Source organism: Rhinopithecus roxellana, chromosome 8 (assembly GCF_007565055.1).
Source record: "Rhinopithecus roxellana isolate Shanxi Qingling chromosome 8, ASM756505v1, whole genome shotgun sequence".
Lineage (NCBI taxonomy): Eukaryota > Metazoa > Chordata > Mammalia > Primates > Cercopithecidae > Rhinopithecus > Rhinopithecus roxellana.
The window spans coordinates 117273949-117298945 of NC_044556.1; the positions used below are offsets into that span (position 1 = coordinate 117273949).

At 36.5% G+C, this 24997-nt stretch overlaps 1 protein-coding gene across 5 annotated transcripts in view; it reads left to right on the forward strand.

Annotated features, from left to right (window-relative positions):
• POU2F1 (POU class 2 homeobox 1) overlaps positions 1-24997 on the forward strand; it is a 204459-nt gene that overhangs the window by 85399 nt on the left and 94063 nt on the right. For 3 of the 5 annotated variants that reach the window (XM_010371799.2, XM_030936357.1, XM_030936354.1), the window contains one exon: positions 24310-24375. In XM_010371799.2, the coding sequence (XP_010370101.1) occupies positions 24310-24375 (66 nt within the window). Of the gene's footprint in view, positions 1-1196; positions 1298-20869; positions 21130-24309; positions 24376-24997 lie in introns of those variants that run through there. The other 2 variants (XM_030936356.1, XM_030936355.1) reach the window with 2 other exon arrangements.

Here is a 24997-nt window from a genome sequence, read left to right on the forward strand (position 1 = left end):
TTAAGAAGGCACTTTGAACTGCATTTGATTTTGTTTGTACCATTGCATCTCAGCTGTTAGTTCAGATTCATGAAATAGGAACATCACTGAATGTATAGAAAAAAGTTATGTGGGCCGGTTATATGAGCACTGAGTATGGATATATAAAATTTACAGCACTTTGGGAGGCCAAGACGGGCGGATCATGAGGTCAGGAGATCGAGACCATCCTGGCTAATACGGTGAAACCCCGTCTCTACTAAAAAATACAAAAAACTAGCCGGGCGATGAGGCGGGCGCCTGTAGTCCCAGCTACTCGGGAGGCTGAGACAGGAGAATGGCGTGAACCCGGGAGGCGGAGCTTGCAGTGAGCTGAGAGCCGGCCACTGCACTCCAGCCTGGGCGGCAGAGCAAGACTCCGTCTCAAAAAAAATAAATAAATAAAAATAAAATAAAATTTACATAGTTTTCATTAGTTAGTTATACTACTCAGTTACACTGACTTATACCAGTTATACTAATTATGTTAAATCAAAAATAGCCATAATAGTACAAGTATATGGTAAATAAGAGTCATAGTGTGTACCATTTCTTCTTTATTGATTTAGGTTGTTTGAATTCTGTCGATCAGGATTCTGAGGCCTCATGACAAAGAGGGGGATGGTCAACGAGTGATAGTGAATTTTCACACCTGTGTACACCAAGTATTGGTCTTTCCCATTTTCTAAATACAAAATATAATCTTATATCTTTTTTCAGAATACTTTACATCCATAGCAACCTGTATGGATCTATTGCTATCTATATCATCTATCTATGTATATATATAAAGCCAGTAGATACTTGTATATTAAGGGGAGGTTAATGTCAAATTTGGAGATCAGGTTTTTTTGTGTGTGTGTTAGTGAAGTGCACCCTTAAAAAAAACCTGAGTAGGCTGTTTTATCCAGCTTCATGAAAGAATAGCACCATACGACACATGTTCAAAGAACTTTCTGATTTATCTCCATGTTCCTTTGGTAAGGGCAGGTACTAGTTATTTCTGTTTTGCAGGTGAGGAAATAGGCACGAAAGGTGCCTGCCTAAGGCAGCTAATGTAAATGTGCCCTGATGGATAGTCCAGTGTCCCCCACTGTGTGTAATTGTTCTCTCTTTAAGTGTTAGGTTATTTTATACAGCTTACTCAGTTTTGCCTTTTTCTCTTTTTGTGTTCATAGACTGGAAAAGTAAGAAGAGCTTTCCTGCCTTTTTAATTACCAAACTACTCTCAGTTTTCAGTGAATCAGTTCAAAGAAAGAATGCAGTCTTTCTATACCTGGTAAATATTTTCTGCTAAATAAAGCTATTAATTTAGTAGCATCTGATAAATCCAGGTGTTATGATGATTGCCTTTAATTTTGTGGAATGACTATTAAAATGACTTATCAAATATTTATTTTTTTATTTTTCACTCTGAAATTTGTTTGATACTTATTGATATGAAGGAGTGATGCTTGGGATGCCTGTGACCCAGCCAGCAATGGAAAATAGTTTAGGATTGGCCCTAGTTCTTAGACACTGGTCTCTTTTGAAAAAGTTGTGAAATCAATGGAAATAGGGTATATAAACAGATTTTTCATATCATCTTTATTCTGTGACAATATATCATTAGCATTAATTCCTGTGTGGTAGTTTAATAGAAGCACTTTGTAAATAATAGTTTTATAAAATTAATGTAGTAAGGAGAATATATAATCTACATTTTACCATTTTACAAATTACCTACGTGAAGATTAAAGAAGTAACTTGCGAAAGAAGTTCAGCTCACTAGTGTAGAACTGAGATAGACTCCAGTTCAGAATCTACATCTGACTCCTAGTCTAGTGCCTTTTTCATATTTTTGTTTTTAAGTACTTTAAGTATAATTTTACATGCCTAAGAGAACAAACAAACCATAGTGATGTTTCACATGGATTTTTCTTTTGATATAGCTTACAGTGTTACTATTAACAATATTAACAACCATTAATTAACTGGTATGTGCCTTTAAAACTTTCATATGTATTATTTTATTTAAGCCTACGAAGAACTACTGTCCGTTTTACACATGAGAAAACTGAGGCTCAGAAGGGCAGTCATATAGCTCAATATGCTAGAACTGGAGTTTAAACCTAGTTCTGTGTTATTTCAAAGCACGTTACTAAACTGTTTAGCCTGCTTATTTTTTAAATTAAAATTTGTGTGATCACAAATTCAACCCATCTCATGTTAACTAACACTGATTATGGAATCATTTCCTCTCTTAATTGACCTATACAAAAATCTCAACATTTTAGAGAGAGGTGAGGTAGTGTTGAGAAACCATATATTCCTCTGTAATGATTTTAACAAAGGAAATCATACAATTTTTATAATGTAATTCAAAGATATGAATCTTATCCCCCTTTAAAAATGTTATGAAATATTTGTATATCATAAACTATGTTGAAGTTCAAGTAAACGAATTTGGACAAGTCCAAAGGAATATTTTGTATGGCTGAACATTCATCTCATGTTTTCACTTTTTATGGTTGATAAGCAATAATTTATTTTTGCAAGACATTTTAAAAACACTTTCCAAAATTAGCTGACACCTTTAATGAAAAACAATTGATGTTATAGAAGAGTATCATTCAGAAATTAATATAGCATTTCACATCTGATGGGCCTAGGGGTAAATAAAGGTTTATTATCATGAATGAAACTGTAATGATGAAAAGTATGGAGAAAATTTATTCTTAGTAAAATAGCCAGAATGTCTGAGTTTGCCAAAACCAGGAAAATCTTTGCTTTAAAACCTGTCCTCATTCCCTGAAGTTCACCTTTCCTCAGGAATCTTTCATTAAGTTACTACCGCCACCTGCCTGGCCCAAAGAGGGTGGGGACACAGAGAATGTAGGCTATATATATATTTTTAAACGGCATCTCTCTCTGTTGCCCAGGCTGGAGTGCAGTGGTGAGATCTCCACTCACTGCAGCCTCCGCCTCCCAGGCTCATGTGATCCTCCCGCCTCAGCCTCCTGAGTAGCTGGTATTACAGGCATACACCACCACGCCCAGCTAATTTTTTTGTTTGTTTGTTTTATAGAGACGGGTTTGTGCCATGTTGCCCAGGCTGGTCTCAAACTCCTGAGCTCAGGCAGTCTGTCCGCCTTGGCCTCTCAAAGTGCAGGGATTACAGGCATGCGCCGCTGCACCCGGCTGAATGTGATATTTAAAATATCTCTTTTAATAGCTTATGTCATGTAACAATTTATTCCTGGTAAGGTGTGGAGATCTTATAGCAAATAATTTTTACTTACATGCATTTTAACCTATGCTATTCAAAATGAGAAATAAGGTGCATTTGATTGCCTAGTGCCTTTCTGTTTTGGGCAGTCATATTTAGGGCTTTATACAAGGTGAGAAGCATTGACAGATAGTACTTTGATACTACTTTTTAGTAAAACTCTTTCACCTAAAGCTTATAAAGATGATGTGAAATTTATTGAGATTATCTGTCATTATGAAAAGATTACAAAATTGATTACCCTAAGAACACTTCTACCACTCATCCTGTGAGTAGAAGGGCAGAAGGGTGGAGCAGGGCTGGAGCAACTAAACAGTTCCTGAAATTCCTACTCTGTTGGGCGTATGCTAGACCTGCTCACATGTATTCTTTTATTTTTAGTATACATAGAAGTGTAGAAGTATAGGAAGTAGGGCAAAAAGAAGAAAAGCGTTGTGCATGGAATTATTCCCTCCTTTTTTGTTTGAACGGTCAACTTGTTAACCCTCCACATTCTTTCTTCATCTGCTTTTGGCAGCACCAGATACAGTTGATTGTTTCCAGTCTCTGAATCATAACTGCCTGGGATTGCTGTATAGTGTTCACCTGGCCAGAGGTGCTTCTTTTTTAAGTTTTCAGAAGACAACATTTATACTTCTTAAAAAATGTTATTTGAGGATTAAAACATGAGGAAAAAAGAAGAAAAAGAAAACCACTAGTACTTCAGATGTGTTGAGATAGTCCTAACACTATTAAGGCTTTATTCTTAACTGTGTACAGTAAAGATGATTTTCTGGCCTGTGGATTGAAAGTCAGGTAAAAAGCATGGAAATACTCAAAAGCATCACTTAAATTTTTTTCTTGTACTAGGAGAAAATGTTTGACAGTTATATTTATTAAATATTTATCAAGATATAATACCATTATTTTTCTAATTCCTGATTACTTTCAAAACATATTATCTTAATTTTAAGGATAACCTTGGGAGACAGCATAATTATTCTCATTTTTCAAATGAGAAAATTAAGGTTCAGATGTTAGATTAGTTTTTTAGGAATGCCATAACAGGGTACTACAAACAACAGAAATGTATTGTCTCTCAGTTCTGGAGGCTAGAAGTCCAGAATAAGGTATTAGTAGGTTTGGTTCTTTCTGAGGGTTGTGAAGCAGAATCTGTTCCATCCCTCTCTTGTCTTCGTTTGTTCTATGTCTGTCTCTGTTCAAATTTCCCCTTTATATAAGGACAGTAGTCATACTGGATTAGGGCCAATCCTACTGACCAGATCTTAACATTTGCAAAGGCCTATTTCTCACTAAAGTCGTATTTACAGGTACAAAAAGTGTAGACTTGAACGTCTTTTGGGACGTTCAATTGGAACGTCAATCCATAACAATATAAGTCCTTGCCTCTCTTAAATAGTGTCTCGTAAGTAGGAAAGTTCGACATAGCACATTGTAGTGCCACTAAAATGATAGTTTTAAAAGAACATGACAATATATTTATAATACCACATTTAAATTTCATTTTCTAATATTATGTCTGGGGAGATTTTATTTTAAATTAACCAAGTTTCTAAAATATTAATAGAATTTTGGGTTGTAATGGTTTTCAAACCTTTTCTTCAAGTAATAAGTGATGACACCAACTATGTAAAGTTATTCAAAACCCAGTGCTTAGATCTGGCTTTTAAGTCTGAACTTCCATTAATAAAATTAGACCTTTAAAATGTGGACTCCTCTACAATATCTTGAAATGTCCATCAGAATACTGTTTAAGTTGTTGCAAGAGCAATCTGACAGTGGAATATCTGTACATTTCGTATTTATGTAAAAATTGTGGTTTTACCAGTGTTAATACACATCTTGTGATTAGGGATTTCTGAGTGTTGGAGAGGTCAAAGCTACACTAGGATAACCCAAAAAAAAAAAAAAAAAAAAAAAACCGTATAGTGATTTGTTCATCTGCTACCTTTTTCTTTCTTTGCTGTTTTTTTAAATTTCAAAATAATTTCAGAAGTACAGAAAAAATGAAAGAACAGTGCAAAATAACTCATCCCTGCAACCTTTTGAGAGTAAGTTACTGACTTGATGCTCTGTCACCCCCAAATACTTTACTGTTCCTGCAAATAAGGACATTCTTCTTCATAGCAACAATACAAACATAAAACTCAGGAAATTAACACTGATAGATTACTATTGACTAATCTGTAGACCCTGTTCACATTTTGCCACTTGTCCCCAAAATGTCCCTTACACCAAAACAATCCAATCCAAGACTGCGCATTGGATTTAGTTATCATATCTCTTTACTGTTGTTCAATCTGGAATAGTTCCGTAAGTCTTTTTGATTTCTAGGGTCATGGCACTTTAGAAGAATACATTTTGTGGAGTGTTTTTGAATTTGGGTTTACCTGATGGTTCCGCATGATTAGATTCAAGTCATGCCATGCATGTTTGGCAGGAGGGTCACAGAGTGATGCTGTATTCTTACTGCATTCTTTCAGGTGGTGCAAAATTTTTATTTGTTTTTTTTTTTTTTTTTTTGGACAGAGTCTTTCTCTGTCATCCAGGCTGGAGTGCAGTGACGTGATCTCGGCTCACTGCAGCCTCTGCCACCCAGGTTCAAGCAATTCTCCTGTCTCAGCCTTCCGAGTAGCTGGAACTACAGGTGCACACCACCATGCCCGGCTAATTTTTCTATTTTTAATAGAAATGGGGTTTCACTATATTGGTGATGCTGGTCTCGAACTCCCAACCTCAGGTGATCCGCCTGCCTCGACCTCCCAAAGTGCTGGGATTACTGGCCTGAGCCACCGCACCTGGCCTGTTTTTTGACTGATTGCGTTACCTTTGATCACTTAAGGTGATGTTTGTCAGTCTTCTGTAAAGTTGTGCTTCTCTTTATAATTAATAATTATTTTATGGGGAAACTGTAAATTTTCATCACCAAGTTTTCATTTACTAGATTTAATAGTGGTTCTCCCTCCCTCCCTCCCTGCCTCCCTCTCTCTATCCCTTCCTTCCTCCCAGATCTCACTCTGTCACCCAAGCTGGAGTACAGTGGCATAATCATAGCTCACTGAAGCTTCAAACTCCTGAGCTTAAGAGATACTCCCACCTCAGCTTCTTGAGCAGCTGAGACTACAGGTGCATGCCACCACACCTGGCTGACTTGTACATTTTTTGTAGAGACAGGATCTCACTCTGTTGTTCAGGCTGATCTCAAACTCCTGCACTCAAGTAATCTGTCTGCCTAGGCCTCCAGGAGTGCTGGGATTACAGGCGTGAACCACCATACCTGGCCTTTTGTTATTTTTTAACTGAACTAATTACTGTGATGGTTTTCAAATATTGATTTCCTAATTATATTGTTCTACATTATTTGGCATTCTACTATAAGGAAAAGCTTTCTCTTCTCTATATTTATTTATATCTGTATGGACTCCTGAATTCCTTTAAGTAATAGTTATAATTCACTCATTTTTTTTCTTGTCCAGATTGTCTAAAATTTGGCTAATGGGAATCCCTTCAAACTGGTCTTGTATCTTTTTCACATATTCCCATAGTTTTTAAAAGTACTTCCACTAATAGTTTTTTTGTCGTTGTTTTTGTTTTTGTTTCTTTTGAGAATCCCTGTTTTATTAATGGTAGAAAGTAGTGTTTAGAAATCAAGATGTGGGTGCCAAGTATGCTTATTGCTGTAGGGGTATTATTGCCCCCAGGCACTCCAATGGACAGAACTAGAGAATAGAATATATGTATATGTGTGTGTATTTTACTGAAAGCTGTGTTTCTTTCTGCATTTATATATTTTGAAAACCATTGACTTTATACCAAAACCTCTAATTCCAATTTAGTATTATAGAGTTGATTGTAGTGTTTTCTCTGTTTAAGGTTTTAGTTCCTTTCCCCAACAGTGGTACACTTAACTCTCATTATCCTTAAAATACTTACTACAGTTTCTCTCTCCATATAACCATTCTCCTCGTTGCTGCTCCCTGCTCAATTTCCTAAGTGGATGCCTGCCTTGCTCAGCCCCATCTAATGACTTTTGGACTGAATTATGAAAAAAAGTTCATTTTTTAAATGACAAATATTAAATTGGACAAATTCGCTTCTACTACACCACCCTTTGGTTAATTTGCTTCCTCTATGCTTATTTATTTTTAATTTGGAACCCTATTAGTTCCATGTTGATGGAAATTCTTTGAGATTTTTTTTAAATTAAGTTTAATTAGGCATTTTATATTATCTTAATCTTACTCTTAGGAGCTGTTACATTTAAGGTGTTAAAGATAATTAGCTGGCTAACTAGAGATGCTCTGAACATTGATTATTTTTAATTTCAAGGCATATAATCAGTTTAAAATGAATTGCTTTCATTATATGAAAACATTCCATCATTTATGAAGAACAATAAGGACTTTTTAATGTTTTTAAGTCAATTCTGGTCTCATTTGCCTCAGCTCTAAATTCTTTTCATAGAACATTATTTATGAACAAATAATGCCAGAAAATAAGATGAATTCCAAAAAACTCCGGGAGTTACTATATGTGTGAAGATGATTTATGTGCAGATTTTTTCTTACTAGAATGGTCTAGGGATATTGATTAACTTTAGAATTTGTTAGCAAAATATAAATAGCAAATATAAAAAGAATATTTAACTCCTAAACTGTTAGAGAGGGGAAGAAAGAGGAATGAAGAAATTACATTTGATATTAAAAACCAGGAAAGAAGGGGAAGGGAGATCCACAACAAAGAACAGCTAAAGTAAATAAAAACTATAAAATGATATGATGGGAAAAGGCCAAATATATCAGTAATCACAAAAAAATTAGTAAATGGGTTAAACAAACCTCTACTCAGATTGGATTTTAAAAAAATGAAATGAAAATCCTATCTATTTCTTTTCATAAGTGACACACCTAAAACCAAATGACACAGAAAAAATGATTAATGAATCTATGGAGCTATGCCAGTCAAATAGGATAAAAACAAAAGAGCTGTTATACAGTAAATTCTGAGGCCAAAAACGGGAGGGAGGTAGATAAAGGAAGATAATGTGGAAGTGATAAAGGAATAGTTTACCAAGCAGAAATGTCCATGTACATAAAAATGTTTAATATAAAATGCCTAATCAATAGACATAATTACCACGATGACAGAGATGTTAGGATTATCTGACAAGGATTTTAAAGCAGCTGTCATAAAAATGCTTCAATGAGTAATTACGGACATACTTGAAACAAATGAAAAAAAATGTGAAGTCTGAGTAAAGAAATAGGCCTCAGTAAATAGAAAATATAAAGAAAAACTAAATAGAAATTTTTGAACAGACAGCTACAATATCTGGATTAAAACTCACTGTGTAGTCTCACAACAGAATGGAGGAGACAGAGTGAACTGGAAGATGGAACAATAGAAATTACCCAATCTGAACAAGAAAGAGAAAAGAGAACAAATAATCAATGGACCCTTAGGGACTTTTAGGACTAAAGCAAAAAGATCTACAACAAAAGTTCTAACATTCATCTGAGTACTGGGAGGAGAGGAGAAAGAGGGTGGGGCTGAAAAGTACTTTCAGTACACTAACTGAAAACTCCCCAAATTTGGTAGAAGACATATACCCATATGGATTTAAGAAACTGAGCAAATTTAAAGCAGAAAATTTTCACCAAAAAAAAAAAAAAAAAAAAAATCTCCAAGACACATTTTTAATAAAACTTACATAAACTGGAGACAAAGGAAAAATCTTGAAAACAGAGAGAAATGACATCTTACCTATGGGAAAAACAATTCCAGGGATAGTGGATTTCTTAGCAGAAACCATGGAGGCCATGAGGCTAAGGCATAGTATTTTTCAGGTAGAGAGAGAGCTCAAACTCCCCCAAATCTATATCTAGCAAAATATCCTTCAGGAATGAAGGGCGAAATCAAGACATTGTTAGGTGAAGGAAAAGAAAGAAAATTTACCTCCAGCAGACCTACCCTAAAAGAATGACTACCATAGTTTATAATGGAACTGAAAAATTCCTGTCGTTTGGTGACGTCTTGATTCTGGCCCTGTGTAGGCCTAGTTTAGTTTGAGTCTTAGTTTTTAACAAAAAAATATTTTAAATAGAAAAAGCTCACAGAAAGGATGTAAAGAAAGAAAATATTTTTGTGCAACTATATAACATCTTTGTATTTTAAGCTACTATGGGTTATTACAAAAATTATTTATTTATTTATTTATTTATTTATGGAGACAGAGTCTTGCTGTGTTGCCTAGGCTGGAGTGCAGTGGCGCAATCTTGGCTCACTGCAACCTCCACCTCCTTGGTTCAGGCAGTTACCCTGCACACCAAGCCTGGCTAATTTTTTTCTTGTTTGTGTGTGGTTTTTTTCTTTTTTTTTTTTTGAGACGGAGTCTCACTCTGTCGCCCAGACTGGTACGATCTCGGCTCACTGCAACCTCCGTCTGCTGGGTTCAAGCCATTCTCCTGCCTCAGCCTCCTGAGTAACTGGGATTACAGGCATGCGCCACCACCCCCAGCTAATTTTTGTATTTTTGCTTTTTGTTTTTGTTTTTGTTTTTTTTTTAGTGGAGACGAGGTTTCACCATTTTGGTCAGTCCTGACCTCATGATCTGCCCACCTTGGCCTCCCAAAATGCTGGGATTACAGGTGTGAGCCACTGCGCCCGGCCAATTTTTTTTTATTTTTTTATTTTTTTTTGGAGATAGAGTCTTGCTCTATCGCCCAGTCTGGAGTACAGTGGCATAATCTCAGCTCACTGCAACCTCCACCTCCCGGGTTAAGTGATTATCCTGCCTCAGCATCCCAAATAGTGGAATTACAAGCGTGTGCCACCACGCCCAACTAATTTTTGTATTTTTAGTAGAAACGAGGTTTCACCTAGTTTGTTGTTGGCCAGGTGGGTCTCGAACTCCTGACTTCAAGTAATCTACCCGCCTCAGCTTCCCTAAAGTGCTGGGATTACAGGTATGAGCCACCACACCTGGCTAAAAGTCAAGTATTTTTTTTAATGAAAAGTTTACAAAGTAAATAAGTTACAGTGAGCTAAGGTTAATTTATTATTCAAGAAAGAAAAATTTATTTTTATAAATTGAGTGTAGCCTAAGTGTAAAGGCTTTCTCTATTGACACTAGGGTACAGTAATGTCTTAGGCCTTCATTCACATTCACTCACAACCCCCTCACTGGCTCACCCACAGCAATTTCTGGTCCTGCAAGTCCCATTCATGGTAAGTGCCCTATACAGGTATACCATTTTTAATCTTTTATACTGTATTTTTACTGTATCTTTTCTATGTTTATGTATGTTTAGATATTCAAATACCATTTTAGAAATACTTGTTAGAAATACAAGTACCATTGTGTTGCAATTGCCTACAGTATTCACACTAACATGCTGTATAGATTTGTAGCCTAGGAACTATAGGCTATGCCGTATAGCCTGGGCATATAGTAGGCTATACCATCTAGTTTTTTGTAAGTATGTTCACACAATGATGAAACCACCAAATGACATATTTCTTAGAACATAGCCCCATTGTTAAACAAAGTATGACTGTATACTCGGTTGTAAATCCAACAAAATATATACAGGATTTGTATGCTGAGAACCACAAAATGCTGATGAGAAAAATCAAGGAAGATACAGAGTAAGAGAGAGATATACTATATTCAGGGATTAGAAGGCGTAACATAGGAAAGATCAGTTCTCCCCAAATTTATATACAGGTTTAATGCAATTTCTGTCAAAATTCTCACATACTTTTTTTCTAGACATGAACAAGATTATTCTAAAATTAATATGGAAATACAAAGGAATTGAAATAGCCGAAAAAATTTTGAAGAAGAATAAGAGTCAGTTACCCCAATTTCAAGATGTATTATATAGCCACAAGAATGAAGCCTGAGAGTATTGGTGGAGGGATTAACACAGATCAACGGAACGGAGTATCGAACCCAGAAATTGACCCAGAGACATATAGCCAACTTATTTGTGACTAAGGTACAAAAGCAATTCAATGGTGTAAGGATAGTCTTTTTGACAAATGACTGAAGAAGAAAACGAAACAGGAACTCAACCTAAACCTCACATTAAAAAAAAAAAAAAAAAAAATCTTCAGGATGCAGGATTTGGTGAACAGTTTTTAAACATGGCACCAAACCTAACAGTCCATAAAAAAATTGATAAATTGGCTCATCAAAATTAAAATAATTTTGCTATGTGCAAACCTCTGTTAAGAGGATGAAAAGACGTGGTCCACAGTGGGAGAAAATATTTGCAAAGAACATATCTGATAAGGGACTCCTGTCTACAATATATAAAGAACTTTCAAAATTCAACCCTAAGGAAACAATTCATTAGAAAATGAAATTTTTGGATTTTTTTAGAACTCCTGTAATCCCAGCACTTTGGGAGGCCGAGGCAGGCAGATCACAAGGTCAGGAGTTCAAGACCAGCCTGGCCAAGATGGTGAAACCTCGTCTCTACTAAAAATACAAAATATTAGCTGAGCATGGTGGCACGCACCTGTAATCCCAGCTACTTGGGAGGCTGAGGCAGAGAATTGCTTGAACCCTGGAGGCGGAGGTTGCAGTGAGCCGAGATTGCGCCACTGCACTCCAGCCTGGGCAACAGAGTGAGACTCCATCTCAGGAAAAAAAAAAGAAAACTTCAAAAGAAAGAAATAGACATGTCACTGAAGAGACTGTATGGATGGCAAATAAGCACATAAAAGGGTGTTCAGTATTACTAGCCACTAGGGAAATGCAAATTAAGATCACCATAAGCTGTCACTGCACACCTACTGGAACAGCTAAAATAAAAAATAGTGACAATACCAAATGCTAGTAGATTTGGAGAAGCAGATCTCTCTTACATTGTCTGTGGTAATGTGGTAAAGTGGTATAGGTATTCTGAAAAATATCTGACAATTTCTTAAAAAATGAAACAGTTCAGGCATGGTAGTTCCTGCCTGTAATCCCAATACTTAGGAAGTCTGAGGTGGGAGGATGACTTGAGCCCAGGAGACCCAGACCATCCTGGGCAACACAGGGAGACCCTGTCTCTACAAAAATAAAAATAAGCCAGGCATTGTGGTGTGCACCTATGATCCCAGCTACCTGGGAGGCTGAGGTGGGAGGATTGCTTGAGCTTGGGAGGTTGAGGCTGTAGTAAGCTGTGATTACACCACTGAAAGTCCAGCCTGGGTAACAAAAGTGAGACCCTGTCTCCAAACAACAATAACAAAATCCCTAAACCTAATACACATAGAGTTTGAATATTTGTCCCCGCCCAGCACTCGTGTCAAATTGTAATCTCCAGTGTTGGAGGTGGGGCCTGGTGGGAAGTGTTTGGATTATGGGGGTGGATCCCTCATAGCTTAGTGCGGTCTTCTTGATAGTGAGTTCTCACGGGATCTGGTCATTTTAAAGTGTGTGGCAACCCCCCTCCCCAATCTCTGTCTCTCTTGCTCCTGCTTTTGCCATATGGCATGCCTGCTCCTGCCTTCACCTTCTACCGTGATTGTAAGCCTCCTGAGGTCTCCTCAAAAGCAGATGCTACTCTGCTTCCTATACAGCCTGCAGAACCTGAGCCAATTAAACCTCTTTTCTTATACATTACCCACCCTCAAGCATTCTTTATAGCAATGCAAGGGTGGCCTAATACATACACCCTATGCACTAGCAGTCTCAATTCTGTGCAATTATTGCAGAGAAATAAAAAATTATGTTCACATAAAAATATGTATACAGATGTGCTTTACATATTATATGTAAGAGTCCTGTATCAGAAATGTGCTTTGTAAATATTTTCCCTCAGTGTGGACTTGTCATCCTCTGTACATCCTATGTACGAATGTTTATAGCAGGTTTATTTTAATAGCCTAAAACTTAGAAACAGCCAAAAAGTCCCTCAATAAGTAAATGCCGAGCAAACAGTGGGGTATTGTTGAGCGTGGCGCCTCATGCCTGTAATCCCAGCTACTTGGGAGACAGAAGTGGGATGATGGCTCGTTCAAGACCAGCCTGAGCAACATAGTGAGAACTTGTCTCTAAAAAAAAAATTTTTTTTTTTTTTTATTAGCCAGGTGTGGTGACGTACTGGTAGTCCCAGCTACTTGGGAGGCTAAGGCGGGATGATCGATTGAGCCCAGGAGTTAGAGGCTGCAGTGAACTATGATTACACCACAGCACTCCAGTCTGGGCAACAGAGAGATACCCCATCTCTTAAAAATAAATAAATAAACCCTGAAATTAAAAAACAAACTACAGGACATCTGTACCATGGAATACTTAATATTCAGCAAGAAAAAGGAATAACTATTGATACACACAAAAGCTTGGTTGGATCTCAAAGGCATACATAATGCCGAGTAAAAAATGCCAATCTCAAATGGTCATGTTACTGTATGTTTCCACTTGTATAACGTTACCAAGATGACCAGCTATAAAGGTAGATAGCAGATTAGTGGTTGTCAGGGATTAGAAATATCCCGAGGGATAGGAGTTGGTGTGACTGTCATGGGGTAGCAGGACAGAATTCTGTGTGATGAAATAGTTCTGTATCTTGATGGCAGTGATAGTTACAGGAACCTGCACATGTGACCTTAAAATGATGTAGAAGTATACTTTATATGAAGATCAGTTGTTTGGATTTAATATAATAGTGTAGTTACATAAGACGTAACTAATGGAGAAATTAATGAATGGTACATGGGATCCATCTTTGAAGATTCCTTTGCATTTCTAATAATTTCAAAATAAAAAGTTAAAAGCAAAAGAGAGGGATATAATAATTGCTATAGGATTTCAGAGGAGGAAATAGTTCCTTAATCACTAGGAGAATGAGGGAAGACCTGAGGCCATAGCTTTTGAATAGTTTTTATAGGATAGGTAGACTTTTCATGAAACAATACAGGGAAAAGAAGGGTATTTTAGACAAATTGAGGTAAATAAATGTTTATGGAATGACTACCACTGTATTATTATTAAGAAATGTTAATAACATCTGATTAGGCTGAAGAAAACTTTAATGAATTGAGTGTATCTTTAGATTTTATATCTGATATAGAACTCTGGGATATTTGTTACCCTTGTGTTGTCACACAGATTCTGGAAGCCTGAGTGTAACAGATAGAGAGAAAACATAAATTACCAGTATCAGAAATTAAATGGAACAGTTCAAAAAATGGATGGAAATAATCAAAACTGCCTGGGTTTTAAGCAAAACAAGGCTTATTTTTTCATGGATTTAAGAAATTGAATCAGAGAAGAAGTCACATTTTCTTTGTTGAAATAGGAGAACTCTAATATTATTTTTATTTTTTGAGATGAAGTCTCACTCTGTCACCCAGGCTGGAGTGCAGTGGCACGGTCTAGGCTCACTGCGACTTCCGCCTCTTGGGTTCAAGCAATTCTTGTGCCTCAGCCTCCTGAGTAGCTGGAACTATGGGTGCACACCACCACAGCTGACTACATTTTTGTATATTTAGTAGAGATAGGGTTTTACCATGTTGGCCCGGCTGGTCTTGAACTGCTGACCTCAGGTGATCCTCCTGCCTTCACCTCTCAAAGTGCTGGGATTAGAGGCATGAGCCACCACGCCTGGCTAGAACTCTAATATTAGACAACAATGTCAAGACAACTTACTATGTAGGCCTATGTTAAAACTCCATAGTGACCTATTCTTTTTCTCCCTGGAATGTTCATAGTTTGTAATTACACATTTTGATGATTGCTTAATATTTCTATTATTCAATTACAAGCTCTCTGAACCTTGTCCTTGCCGAGACCAGTGGAGACCCTAACCCAACAGCACTAGAGGAATTAAAGACACACACACAGAAATACAGAGTGTGGAGCGGGAATCAGGGGGCTGACAGCCTTCAGAGCTAAGAGCCACGAACAGAGTTTTACCCACATATTTGTTGACAGCAAGCCAGTGATAAGCATTGTTTCTATAGATTATAGATTAACTAAAACAAAGGGATGAGAAACAAAGGGATGGGCTCTGGCTAGTTATCTGCAGCAGGAACATGTCCTTAAGGCACAGATCGCTCATACTAGTGTTTTTGGTTCAGGAACACTTAAGCGGTTTTCCGCTTTGGGTGGGCCAAGTGTTCCTTGCCCTCATTCTGGTAAACCAGCAACCTTCAGCGTGGGTGTCATAGCCATCAAGAGCATGTCACAGTGCTGCAGAGATTTTGTTTATGGCCATTTTTGGGGCCTGTTTATGGCCAGATTTGGGGACCTGTTCCCAACACATTCTTGTCTTCCCAATTCCTATCCCTGTGCCTGAAAGCACTTAGTAAATACTTGTTGAATCTATTAATGGTCAAAATCAATGACTTGGCAAAACACTTTAGAATGAAAGAAATACAGTCATGGAAGTAAAGAAACAGTATGGTAGGATAGGATCATGTAGGATAGGCTAGACAGATAAGTTTAGTGAAGTGGTAAAACTTTAATAGAGCTACACAAAGATTTAAGCTTTTACAACCAAGAAATTCAGGATTGGATTTTGTAATAGGTTTAAAGAATGCCAGATTGTTAGAGTGAGCAGTAGATGAGCTATGTATATAGGTGTAAAAATGTAATATAGCACAGGTTAAAAGAGACCAGAAACATGTCATCCTGCTTTCCACTAGTGTGGTAGCTTTCTCAGTGAACCACCATTTAAATGACTTGATGAGATTAACTGACAGCCCATTCCTGTTTGAAGCACTGTCTGATTTCCTGTAGCATGCTGAAGACTTACATCATGGTATGTCTACCAGTTGAGTTGTAAAGTTACCAAGAACCATTTACTTGTTTGTGCTCCCAATACTGCTCATGCTAGTTGTACTAATTTTAATCACATTATTTATTTATTTATTATTTTTTATTATTATTTGGGATCCAGACTCAAAGGAAGGGCTTTGGCCCCCAAAATTGGTGAATGAATGCATATTTGTATGCTTTGGGTTAAAATACAATGATTATGTATATGTGTTTATGATATTTAGGTTGACCATTTTGTTCATTCAGCCAACTGACTACTGATCGGAGTCTCATGGGATAAGAACTTTTACCCATTTTATTTTATTTGTCTTCCTCTCATGCCTCCGTAGTGTGCCTGAGTCCCCAACCCCCACCATACCTCGGCTCTCTGTTTAGTAGCTATGTGACCCTAAGGGTCATTAACTAGGCCTCAGTTTACTTTTTATGAAGATTGTCCTTCAGATTGCTTGTTATGAATAGCCACGTTGATAAAGTACATTTCTTTCATGGTATCTGCCCATCTAGATTTTTAGTAAATGATAGAAATTCCATTAAGTATTTTAAAAGCTTTTTTTTGCGGGGGGAGGGGACACTGAGAGCCCCATAATGTAACCTTAGAGGGTATCATTTACATAGTCTGTGATGTAGTTGACAAGAATGGTGGCAGTGCCAATACCTGTCACTTGATTCTGAGTCTAAAATTTTCAAATCCTGGAATGTTCTTTCATATTTGGTGGACATTAGTAAATTGATTTTAGGCTGAACGTGTGTGATGTGTTTTTTGGACTTTTTTTGTAAATAATTATTGATAATATTTGAGGTACTAAGTATTTTTATTACTGAGTGTTGAAATATCATTGTTTTCTGTAAGTTAATAGGACGCTAAATTATTGGTAGATTGGAAAAGAGACAAAGGTTGGAAAGGATAATGGTGTACTGTTGAGATTGCCTGGGGTGAAACCTGTGAAACTAAAAGATACAGGCACCCCCCATGATACAGAAAGGAGGTAACAGGGAATAATTGTTGAGTCAGACATTTCTACTTGTTCAGCTAGGTATACGGTTAGTACAGAATAGAGGGTACAAATGGCTATTCATATAGAACATGACCAGGCTGGGTGTTAATGATTTAGTAAGGTAGAGTATAGGCCAATCTCAGTTCACTCTCACATAAAAAGTATGTTTTAAAACACTAGTTTGTGATTTAGTTGTCATTGCCCTCAATTTCATTTCTAATGATACCTACACTGGCCCATAAGATCATGAGTGTAAAAATATTTTAATACTAGTAGTGTTGGCTGGGCATGGTGGCTCAAGCCTGTAATCCCAGCACTTTGGGAGGCCGAGGCGGGTGAATCATGAGGTGAGGAGTTTGAGACCAGCCTGGCTAACGTGGTGAAACCCCGTCTCTACTAAAAATACAAAAATTAGCCTGACTTGGTGGCAGGCACCTGTAATCCCAGCTACTTGGGAGGCTGAGGCAGGAGAATCGCTTGAAACCAGAAGGCTGAGGTTGCAGGAAACCGAGATTGCACCACTGCATTCTAGCACGGGCAAAAGAGCGAAACTCCATCTCAAAAAAAAAAAAAAAACCAAAACAAAACCACCAGTTTCTGGGTCCTGGAAGAGCATTTGTCCCCTCTTTTAGGGGGAAAAAAAAAAAAAAAGCCTACATTTTAGGCATAGTTGTGAAATACATGAATTTGAATTTGCCCTTTCAGCTCCTTTTTATACTTCTATATGTTACTACTATTTCCTATTATTACTACCTTCTATGAACCCTTTACCCCCATTACCCCACCCCCAATCCAGATCCTCTATATATCAGTTATTTTATTATTTATTGGCCTCTTCTCTAGTAGAAACAACCATTGCCTCACTAATCAACTCCTAAACTAGGTGTTAAATGAAAGCAGTGGGATTGGATTAATTCATGCTCAAGTGTGAATGACCGACAATCCCACAAACCTCTTAAAAATAGTTTTCCTTTGTACAAAGGGTGTTCTTTCTAGGTTGTTTTAATCTAATTGATTCTTTGCTATTGTTTCAGACAGATGACCAAGTGAAACAGACATTTGAACTTTGTTCAATGTCTGTGGGAAAAGCTGTTATTTTCTTCTTTTGGACATAAATGTGCCGTGGCTGGGGAGTACAGGCAAGAGATGGTGGCCATCCCTCTCCCAATCCATCTATGGAGGCTTGGACAAACTCCTGGTGTTTAAACTTCCCCTCTAAAATTAGTAAGGTACTTAGATCAAGAGTGGCAGAAAGAGACTTTTCTCGCCTTTCCTTCCCACTTTAGCAAAGTGAGCTTTTTTGTCTGGGTGAGCTTTGCAGTAGAGGGGAAGGGGGTCCCACTCTAGATAGTATCCTGTGTGGGCTGGTAAACTATAGCCTCCCTGCTACAGGTCTTGTGGGCCTCTCTTAGCCTGAGGGGGAGGCTCTTTCACTAAGAAGGTGCTGCTCCTGTTGGGTACAGACACACTCCTTTGTCAGCAATGATTGTCTGGCTCCAAGTCATCCTTAGCTAATATATGAAAGACCACACTGGCACTAGAAAGGTAGTTTAAAGATGTTATTACATAAAGTAGAAAAGAGCAGATGGTAAGTTGCAGAAATATCCCATAATAAATGCAAACAGTAAATTTAAAATTTTGTAAAGGCAGAAGAGGAGGGAAATAAACATTTATTGATCTACTGTAATCTAGTCACATTCGCCACTGCTTTTCATCTTTTTTCACCAAGGAGAATTTGTATAATCCAACATATTCTACCTTAAAAACTCATTTGAAATTTGTGTTCTCTTCTATAATGTATTCTTATTTTAATACAAAGTGCTGCGAATTATTAAATAAGATTAATGCTTTCAAAAGATGTACCATGTTTATCCAATGATTTGATGTCTGCCCTGGCACAACTGCATCACATTCCTCCAGTCCACGCTCTTGTCTGAGAAGCATGAAAAATTTATCTCACAATAACCTCGTGAAAGGGATATCATCATTTTATAGATGAGAAAAGTAAGGCTGGAAGAGGGAAGGAACTTAAACAGGTATTACAGGTACTAAATGGCCGTGTTAAGTTTCTCCCCCAAAGTCTCTCCTCTTAAGCATTTTGTGATTCTGTAAAACAGTAAAACTGGTAATGCAGAGTGCTGATCCAAAAGTTTAAGGTTTTTGGTCCTCTACTGACTTGCAAGGGAATCTTTTTAAAGGCTCCTTATTAAAATCTGTCTTTCATTTCCTCATATGCATGTTGAGTTTAATTTCAACCTTAATGTTGGGAAAAGGTGCATACATATTTTTAAAATCAGACATTTGATATTCTTAAAGACTAGTTCTAAATAAAAGCAGTTATTAATGGGATGACACCTTTGAGAACTCTCCTCAAATCTAGTGCACTCTTCTGTGTATCTGTACACACCTCACTTGTAAACACAATGTCTTTGCCACCATTTACTGGTTTCTTCACTTCACTGAAAACAAACCATTCAGTCTGCTACTTTACCACCTCCCAGCAATTCCCTACATGTGTAACTCATCCATAATGCATAGGAATAGCCAAGAGCATAGATTCTGATGTCAGAAAATTCTAGTTTTGAATCCTGACTCCTAATTACTGGTGTGACATTGGATAAAGTGTTTTAGTTCTCTGTGCCTCAGTTTTCTTACTTTAATAATATTTAAGGAAAGAAAGGGGTAATAATGCTTATTACTCCATGGAGGTTTTGTAAATCTTCTCCTGAATTGTCTGTGATGATTAGACTGTTGTCATTGTAATACCTGAAAAATTTTGAGTTGATGGCTTACCTTGTAAATGTACAAGGTACAAATATACAAACATATAGTTTAGTAAGGATTATATATATGTGTGTATGTTCATTAAGTGAAACTTATTTCAGAATGCCAAGTAATTCCACAATTAACATGGTCCACCCTTTGACAATGGAGATTCTAAGTAACAAACTGTCTTCTTTCTACTTGAGATTTATTTCATGGGGGAAGGATACTGCATAATATGTAGCATTCAGCTAATCTATTCTGCTAATTTGGTAGTATAAAAAGATTTGTAGATAATGAATTTCTATACTCTTTAAGATACACACCTTGCACTGCTTCTGGGTTTACTGTTGCCATGTCTTAAAGTGGGACTTTCTCTTGACGGAAGTGTGTTAAGAATTGGAAAATTCCCTATCAGTAGACTAGCACCATCTTGACAGCCTTGTGTTCTGCTTCTACCTTGCTAATTGTTTCCTTGGGATTATTTGGATTGTGTAGAAAGCATTTTGCAAATCCTCTTATTACTGAAGTCATTGTTGCCAGCAGGAATAAGATTAAAGGTGCTTAAGTCTGTAGAGTTGTTTCTAATTTGTACGTGTCATTTCAGTGGCATTTTAACAGAACTCTGTCTCCTGTATCTCTCGTCTCCCCCGGTACTATCTCCAGTTAGGTCCAAGAAGCCAGGCCATTGGAAGAAGCCTCATTTTATCCTCCTAATTATTATGCTGGCACTCAGGAGATAATTTTTCCCTTCATGCACTGCCAATTAATATGCAAATAACCTGATAAATATTTATGCAATGATTTAAATTATGCAGGGAGTGCTTTCAGTATATTCTGTAAATGAATTGTTCATGGACTTCAAAGTGCTGGCTGCTGTGCTAACGAGGAGAGATTTGCATAAGGCCCTAATCACACGCATACTGATTAAGCTTCATTATGGAAACTGCCAGCTGCAATCTTTGTTTCTATTTTATTACAAAAAGAGGAACTTTTTCATGCTTCAGTTGCCTTGACAATGTCAGTCCTAGCTGGTAGGAGAGACTAAAACTCCTCTGAGCAACTGAAGTTTCCTTATTCAGTTAAAGATTGCTATGGTGTAACAGAAGTTGTATTTTGCTTTTCCCCTTAATCCACTTTCCACCCTACCCAACCCCCCTTTTTTCTTAAGAACATAGTGTAGATTTGTTAGAAATAGTAGTACCTTCTTCCCCACCCCAAACTGCTACCTGTTTCCTCCTTGTTTGGACTCTCTGCTCCTCTAGAAGATTTCACAGCAATGCTGGACTGCAGTGACTATATTCTAGGTGGGTACCAGCACAGTTCTTTTCTTAGAAGCTTTAATATGGAAATAGCGTGTGTCGGGTTGACTATGCATAAATGCTTAATCGCATATGCAGCCTATGTGGGGGGAGGGGGAGAGTTGGACTGAGTAGGGAAGGAGGAAAGCATTTGCAAAGCACAAGCTTACTTGAATTTGCAGTAGGTCCCTCCTTGTGACTAGCTCTTCTGGTTCAGAGGGTATTATTAGTAAATACAGTGAATTTAGAGTTCAGCTTGAATGAATATTTTTGCTTTTTGGAAATTCCTATTGAGAACATTTCATGTAGTTATAAAAACATCTTAAATCTGAAACAAGGCATAACTGTACATAGATATTAATATTAACATATTAATAAAAATGTTTTCCATACCTAATGAGAACATCTTATACAAAAACCAAAATGCTCAGTGAAAAAAAAGGTTGAGTCACAGTGCAGAATAGTTTTCATAAATGTTAATAAAGAGGGTAATTTATAACCTCTTTAAATTAGTTCTTTTGATCGATTTCCAGATTTTAGAAACTATTAACTGTTCTCAGATTTTTGCTAGGATTCGTTCTCTTTTTGATTTTTTAAAAATAAACTATATACTCTAGATAACTGTAATTTTAAATGTTGAAAAGCCTTTTTGGAGTTTTCTCTATAGAACAGCAAGGCTTTTGGAGTGGAAGATGTCCAGCTTCAATTTACTGAAACCATCTTTGGTGATGGAGATTTCAAATAAATCAAGGCACTTTGATTTTTAGATATATGGTGGCTAATGGTGGTCGTATTTTGTGTGGAGTTCTGTCTGTTTATATGCAGAATTATTGAGACTTTTCTTAGTTACTCTAGTCACCTGGAAAGTTAAAATGATACGAACTCCAGGACGTGGATATCTTTACATTTAAAACTTTTGCAAATGACTTTTTTCCTATATTGTCATTTTCTGCACTTGAAAATTGAAGCTGCTTCTGTCACCTTCATAGCTGCCAAAGATAAAGCAAAATGATGCTTCTGAAAATGTTTGAATTCTTGTGCAGAAGGCATGGCCTAAACCCAGGGTAGCAGTATCTGCCCAGCACAGTAAAAGCCACTATGTAAGGTTTGAGTGACAGAAACAACAAATTTATGTCAGGAATGCAGTCTCGTATTTACTCTTTGACATTTACTTAGTTGGGAATTCAAAAAAGGGAAGAAAAATACCTTTTTGAAATATTTCTAACATTTCATTTTAGAATTAGAAATTACATCTCTTACTTTCAGTTAATAGTAAATATTATTTAAACAGCCTTTCCATTGTTGTGCAATTCTATTTTTGTGTGTATGTGAAGTAATGTTTTATTTTTGTGTATATGTGAGATAATTTTGTTAAATGCTTTTGAAGCTCTTGACAGTTCAGGAGAAGAATCTGAGAAGATTCATTTAAAACACATAATCTTTATTATCTGTGACGTAATCTTTAATTTATAGATGGGAAAATCAGAATATGAATTATACAAGGTCAGGCTCATGACTTGTTAAGAATTATGCTTCTTTATTTCTGCAGTACCTACATATGTGAGAAAACTGTTAACTCCTTTTATGAATGTTAACTGATCATTTTTTCCACTTTCCTTTAAAATTCATTTAAAGGAAGCATTGAGCAGTATGGATGCTAATGGTATATTCTGTTACGTTTGTTGTGATCTCTGTTGACTTTCATGAGATTTTGGTTGTCATTCAGAAGCTGATTTTTCACTAAGTTGTACACCTGTTCCTTTCAAACCTTAGTATGCTTTCAGATGATATTTAAATTTCTCTGGACAGTGAGGAGAAGGAAGTTGTAGAACTGCCCTCATTTATGACCACAAACATATGAATTTTAACCCTTTGAACATCAGAAGACCAAACCAAAGTTATGACAGAACTGCCTTAGCCCATAAGACAAACATCAGTTGCAGAAACTTACTGTATTAGAAAAGCTATTACACATCTTCTTGTTGGAAATGAAACTTATAAAAGAAAGACTCCTGCTTTTTTTTTCTCATCTATTGTGCATGGGGATAATTCCACTGTGAAGAACATGGTTGAGAATTCTATCTAGTGATTGTTTTGATTTCCTAGTTAGATGTTTAAGCAGATGACAAAATGTGCTCTTTGGACAAAAACACAATATAGTTTAAACATTTGTTCTCTGTTAATAACTAAAGTTAAATGATTCTTAACCACTAAATAAGTTAATGGGGGGAAAGGCAGAACTTATTTGACAGTAAACTTGTTTGATTATAAATGTTCTAAGTTTGAGTTTACAGTAGTAGAATAAGAGATACATTTATGTATATTCTGTTTCTTACCTTTCAAAGAGTTAGAAGGAAAGCAGAGTTCTTGTCTCTTCTCTTAATGTATTTTCTGGAATACCTAATATTGCTTGATGAAAACTTTTTACTGTGGAAATAAACCTTCTTTAAATAGATAACCCAGAAATGATAAACTCAAATTAGCAGTTTCATTTAGGATATTGAGGTAGTATTACTTTAAGTGGGTGTGGTTGTGTTGCAGTTTTGAAATTATTAGATATATCTGTTACGCCTTATGGTACAACTTCTTGCGCAGGTTTATAGTTGAGGTATGAATTTAATATGTTCTCACTTTGACTTGTTTAGTTTGGTTGGGGAGGGGAGTAAATTTGGAGATAATTTATCTTAGACGTGTTTTCTTTTAGTTCATAGGTTGAGTTACTGTCCCATCTATTATCAAGATTACCAGTGGGTTGTTTTAGTTATAATGAATGAATATCATTGCATATAGAAAAAGATACTTTATTTGGGAATAACACTTTATTTTGTGAGGTGCTTCCACCCTTTCCAGTTTTACTTCATGTTACAAAGCATTTATTCCTTTTACATATCAGACTTTCTAATTTTTTTCAGGTTACAGTTTTGCTGTCTTTCTTTAAAGAATCTTAAAATTCTTTAAAAAGAGTTTATTTGTGAATCCCTTCAGGGTCTGGGGAATTTTGAATTTCTTCCAGATAACCTTTTATTACAATTTCTAGTATTTTAGCCAGACATGTATACACTGGGTCTTCCTAAACTATATGACTATAACATCAGTTAACCCTTTTTTCTGCCACAGTTTTGCCTCCTCAATCCCATCTCCATCCCCAGTTTTTTAAAAACCTCATTCACCTCTGATTTATTGCAGACTCAAGAATGAACAATCCGTCAGAAACCAGTAAACCATCTATGGAGAGTGGAGATGGCAACACAGGTAAGAGTTTTCTGATCTACCTTTTAATTAACTCTAGTAGAGCACAAAGAAGAAACTTTCTGCGTAACTAGGACTCGTATTTGGCAAACACAGACCAATTTGAGTATTGAGTTGTCAAATGATTCAGTCCTTTAGGAACTGGGAGGGATTATGTTTGTTAAAGATTACCTAACTTCCTTCTGCAGGCAGCTTTGTTGTTTTGCTTCTGTCTATCAGACAAACTGTGCAGAAGTTAGGAAAATTGTCTTTTGGCTCAGATAGTTTCGGGTATGAAATATGGGTTTACCACTTACTAGCTATGTGACTTTAGCCAATTTCCCCAATCTTTTTAAGACTTAATTTATTCAATTACAAAATGAGGATAATATATTTCAGGTCATTGTGAGTATTAAAGGAGATAATATATGTGGCATGTTAAGCAAAATGCCAGCTACACAGTAACCATTCAGTAAAATGTTATTTTTCTTATAGGTGTTAATCAAAATAGTAAATTTTATCTGCCCTACCTTTGATATAAATTATATTAAAAGTTATGATAGTATCAGTAAGTAATTATAAACATCTATTTCTAATACATTCTTTTATTTGGTAATTAAAAAAAATTATACTTCATTAAACCTTT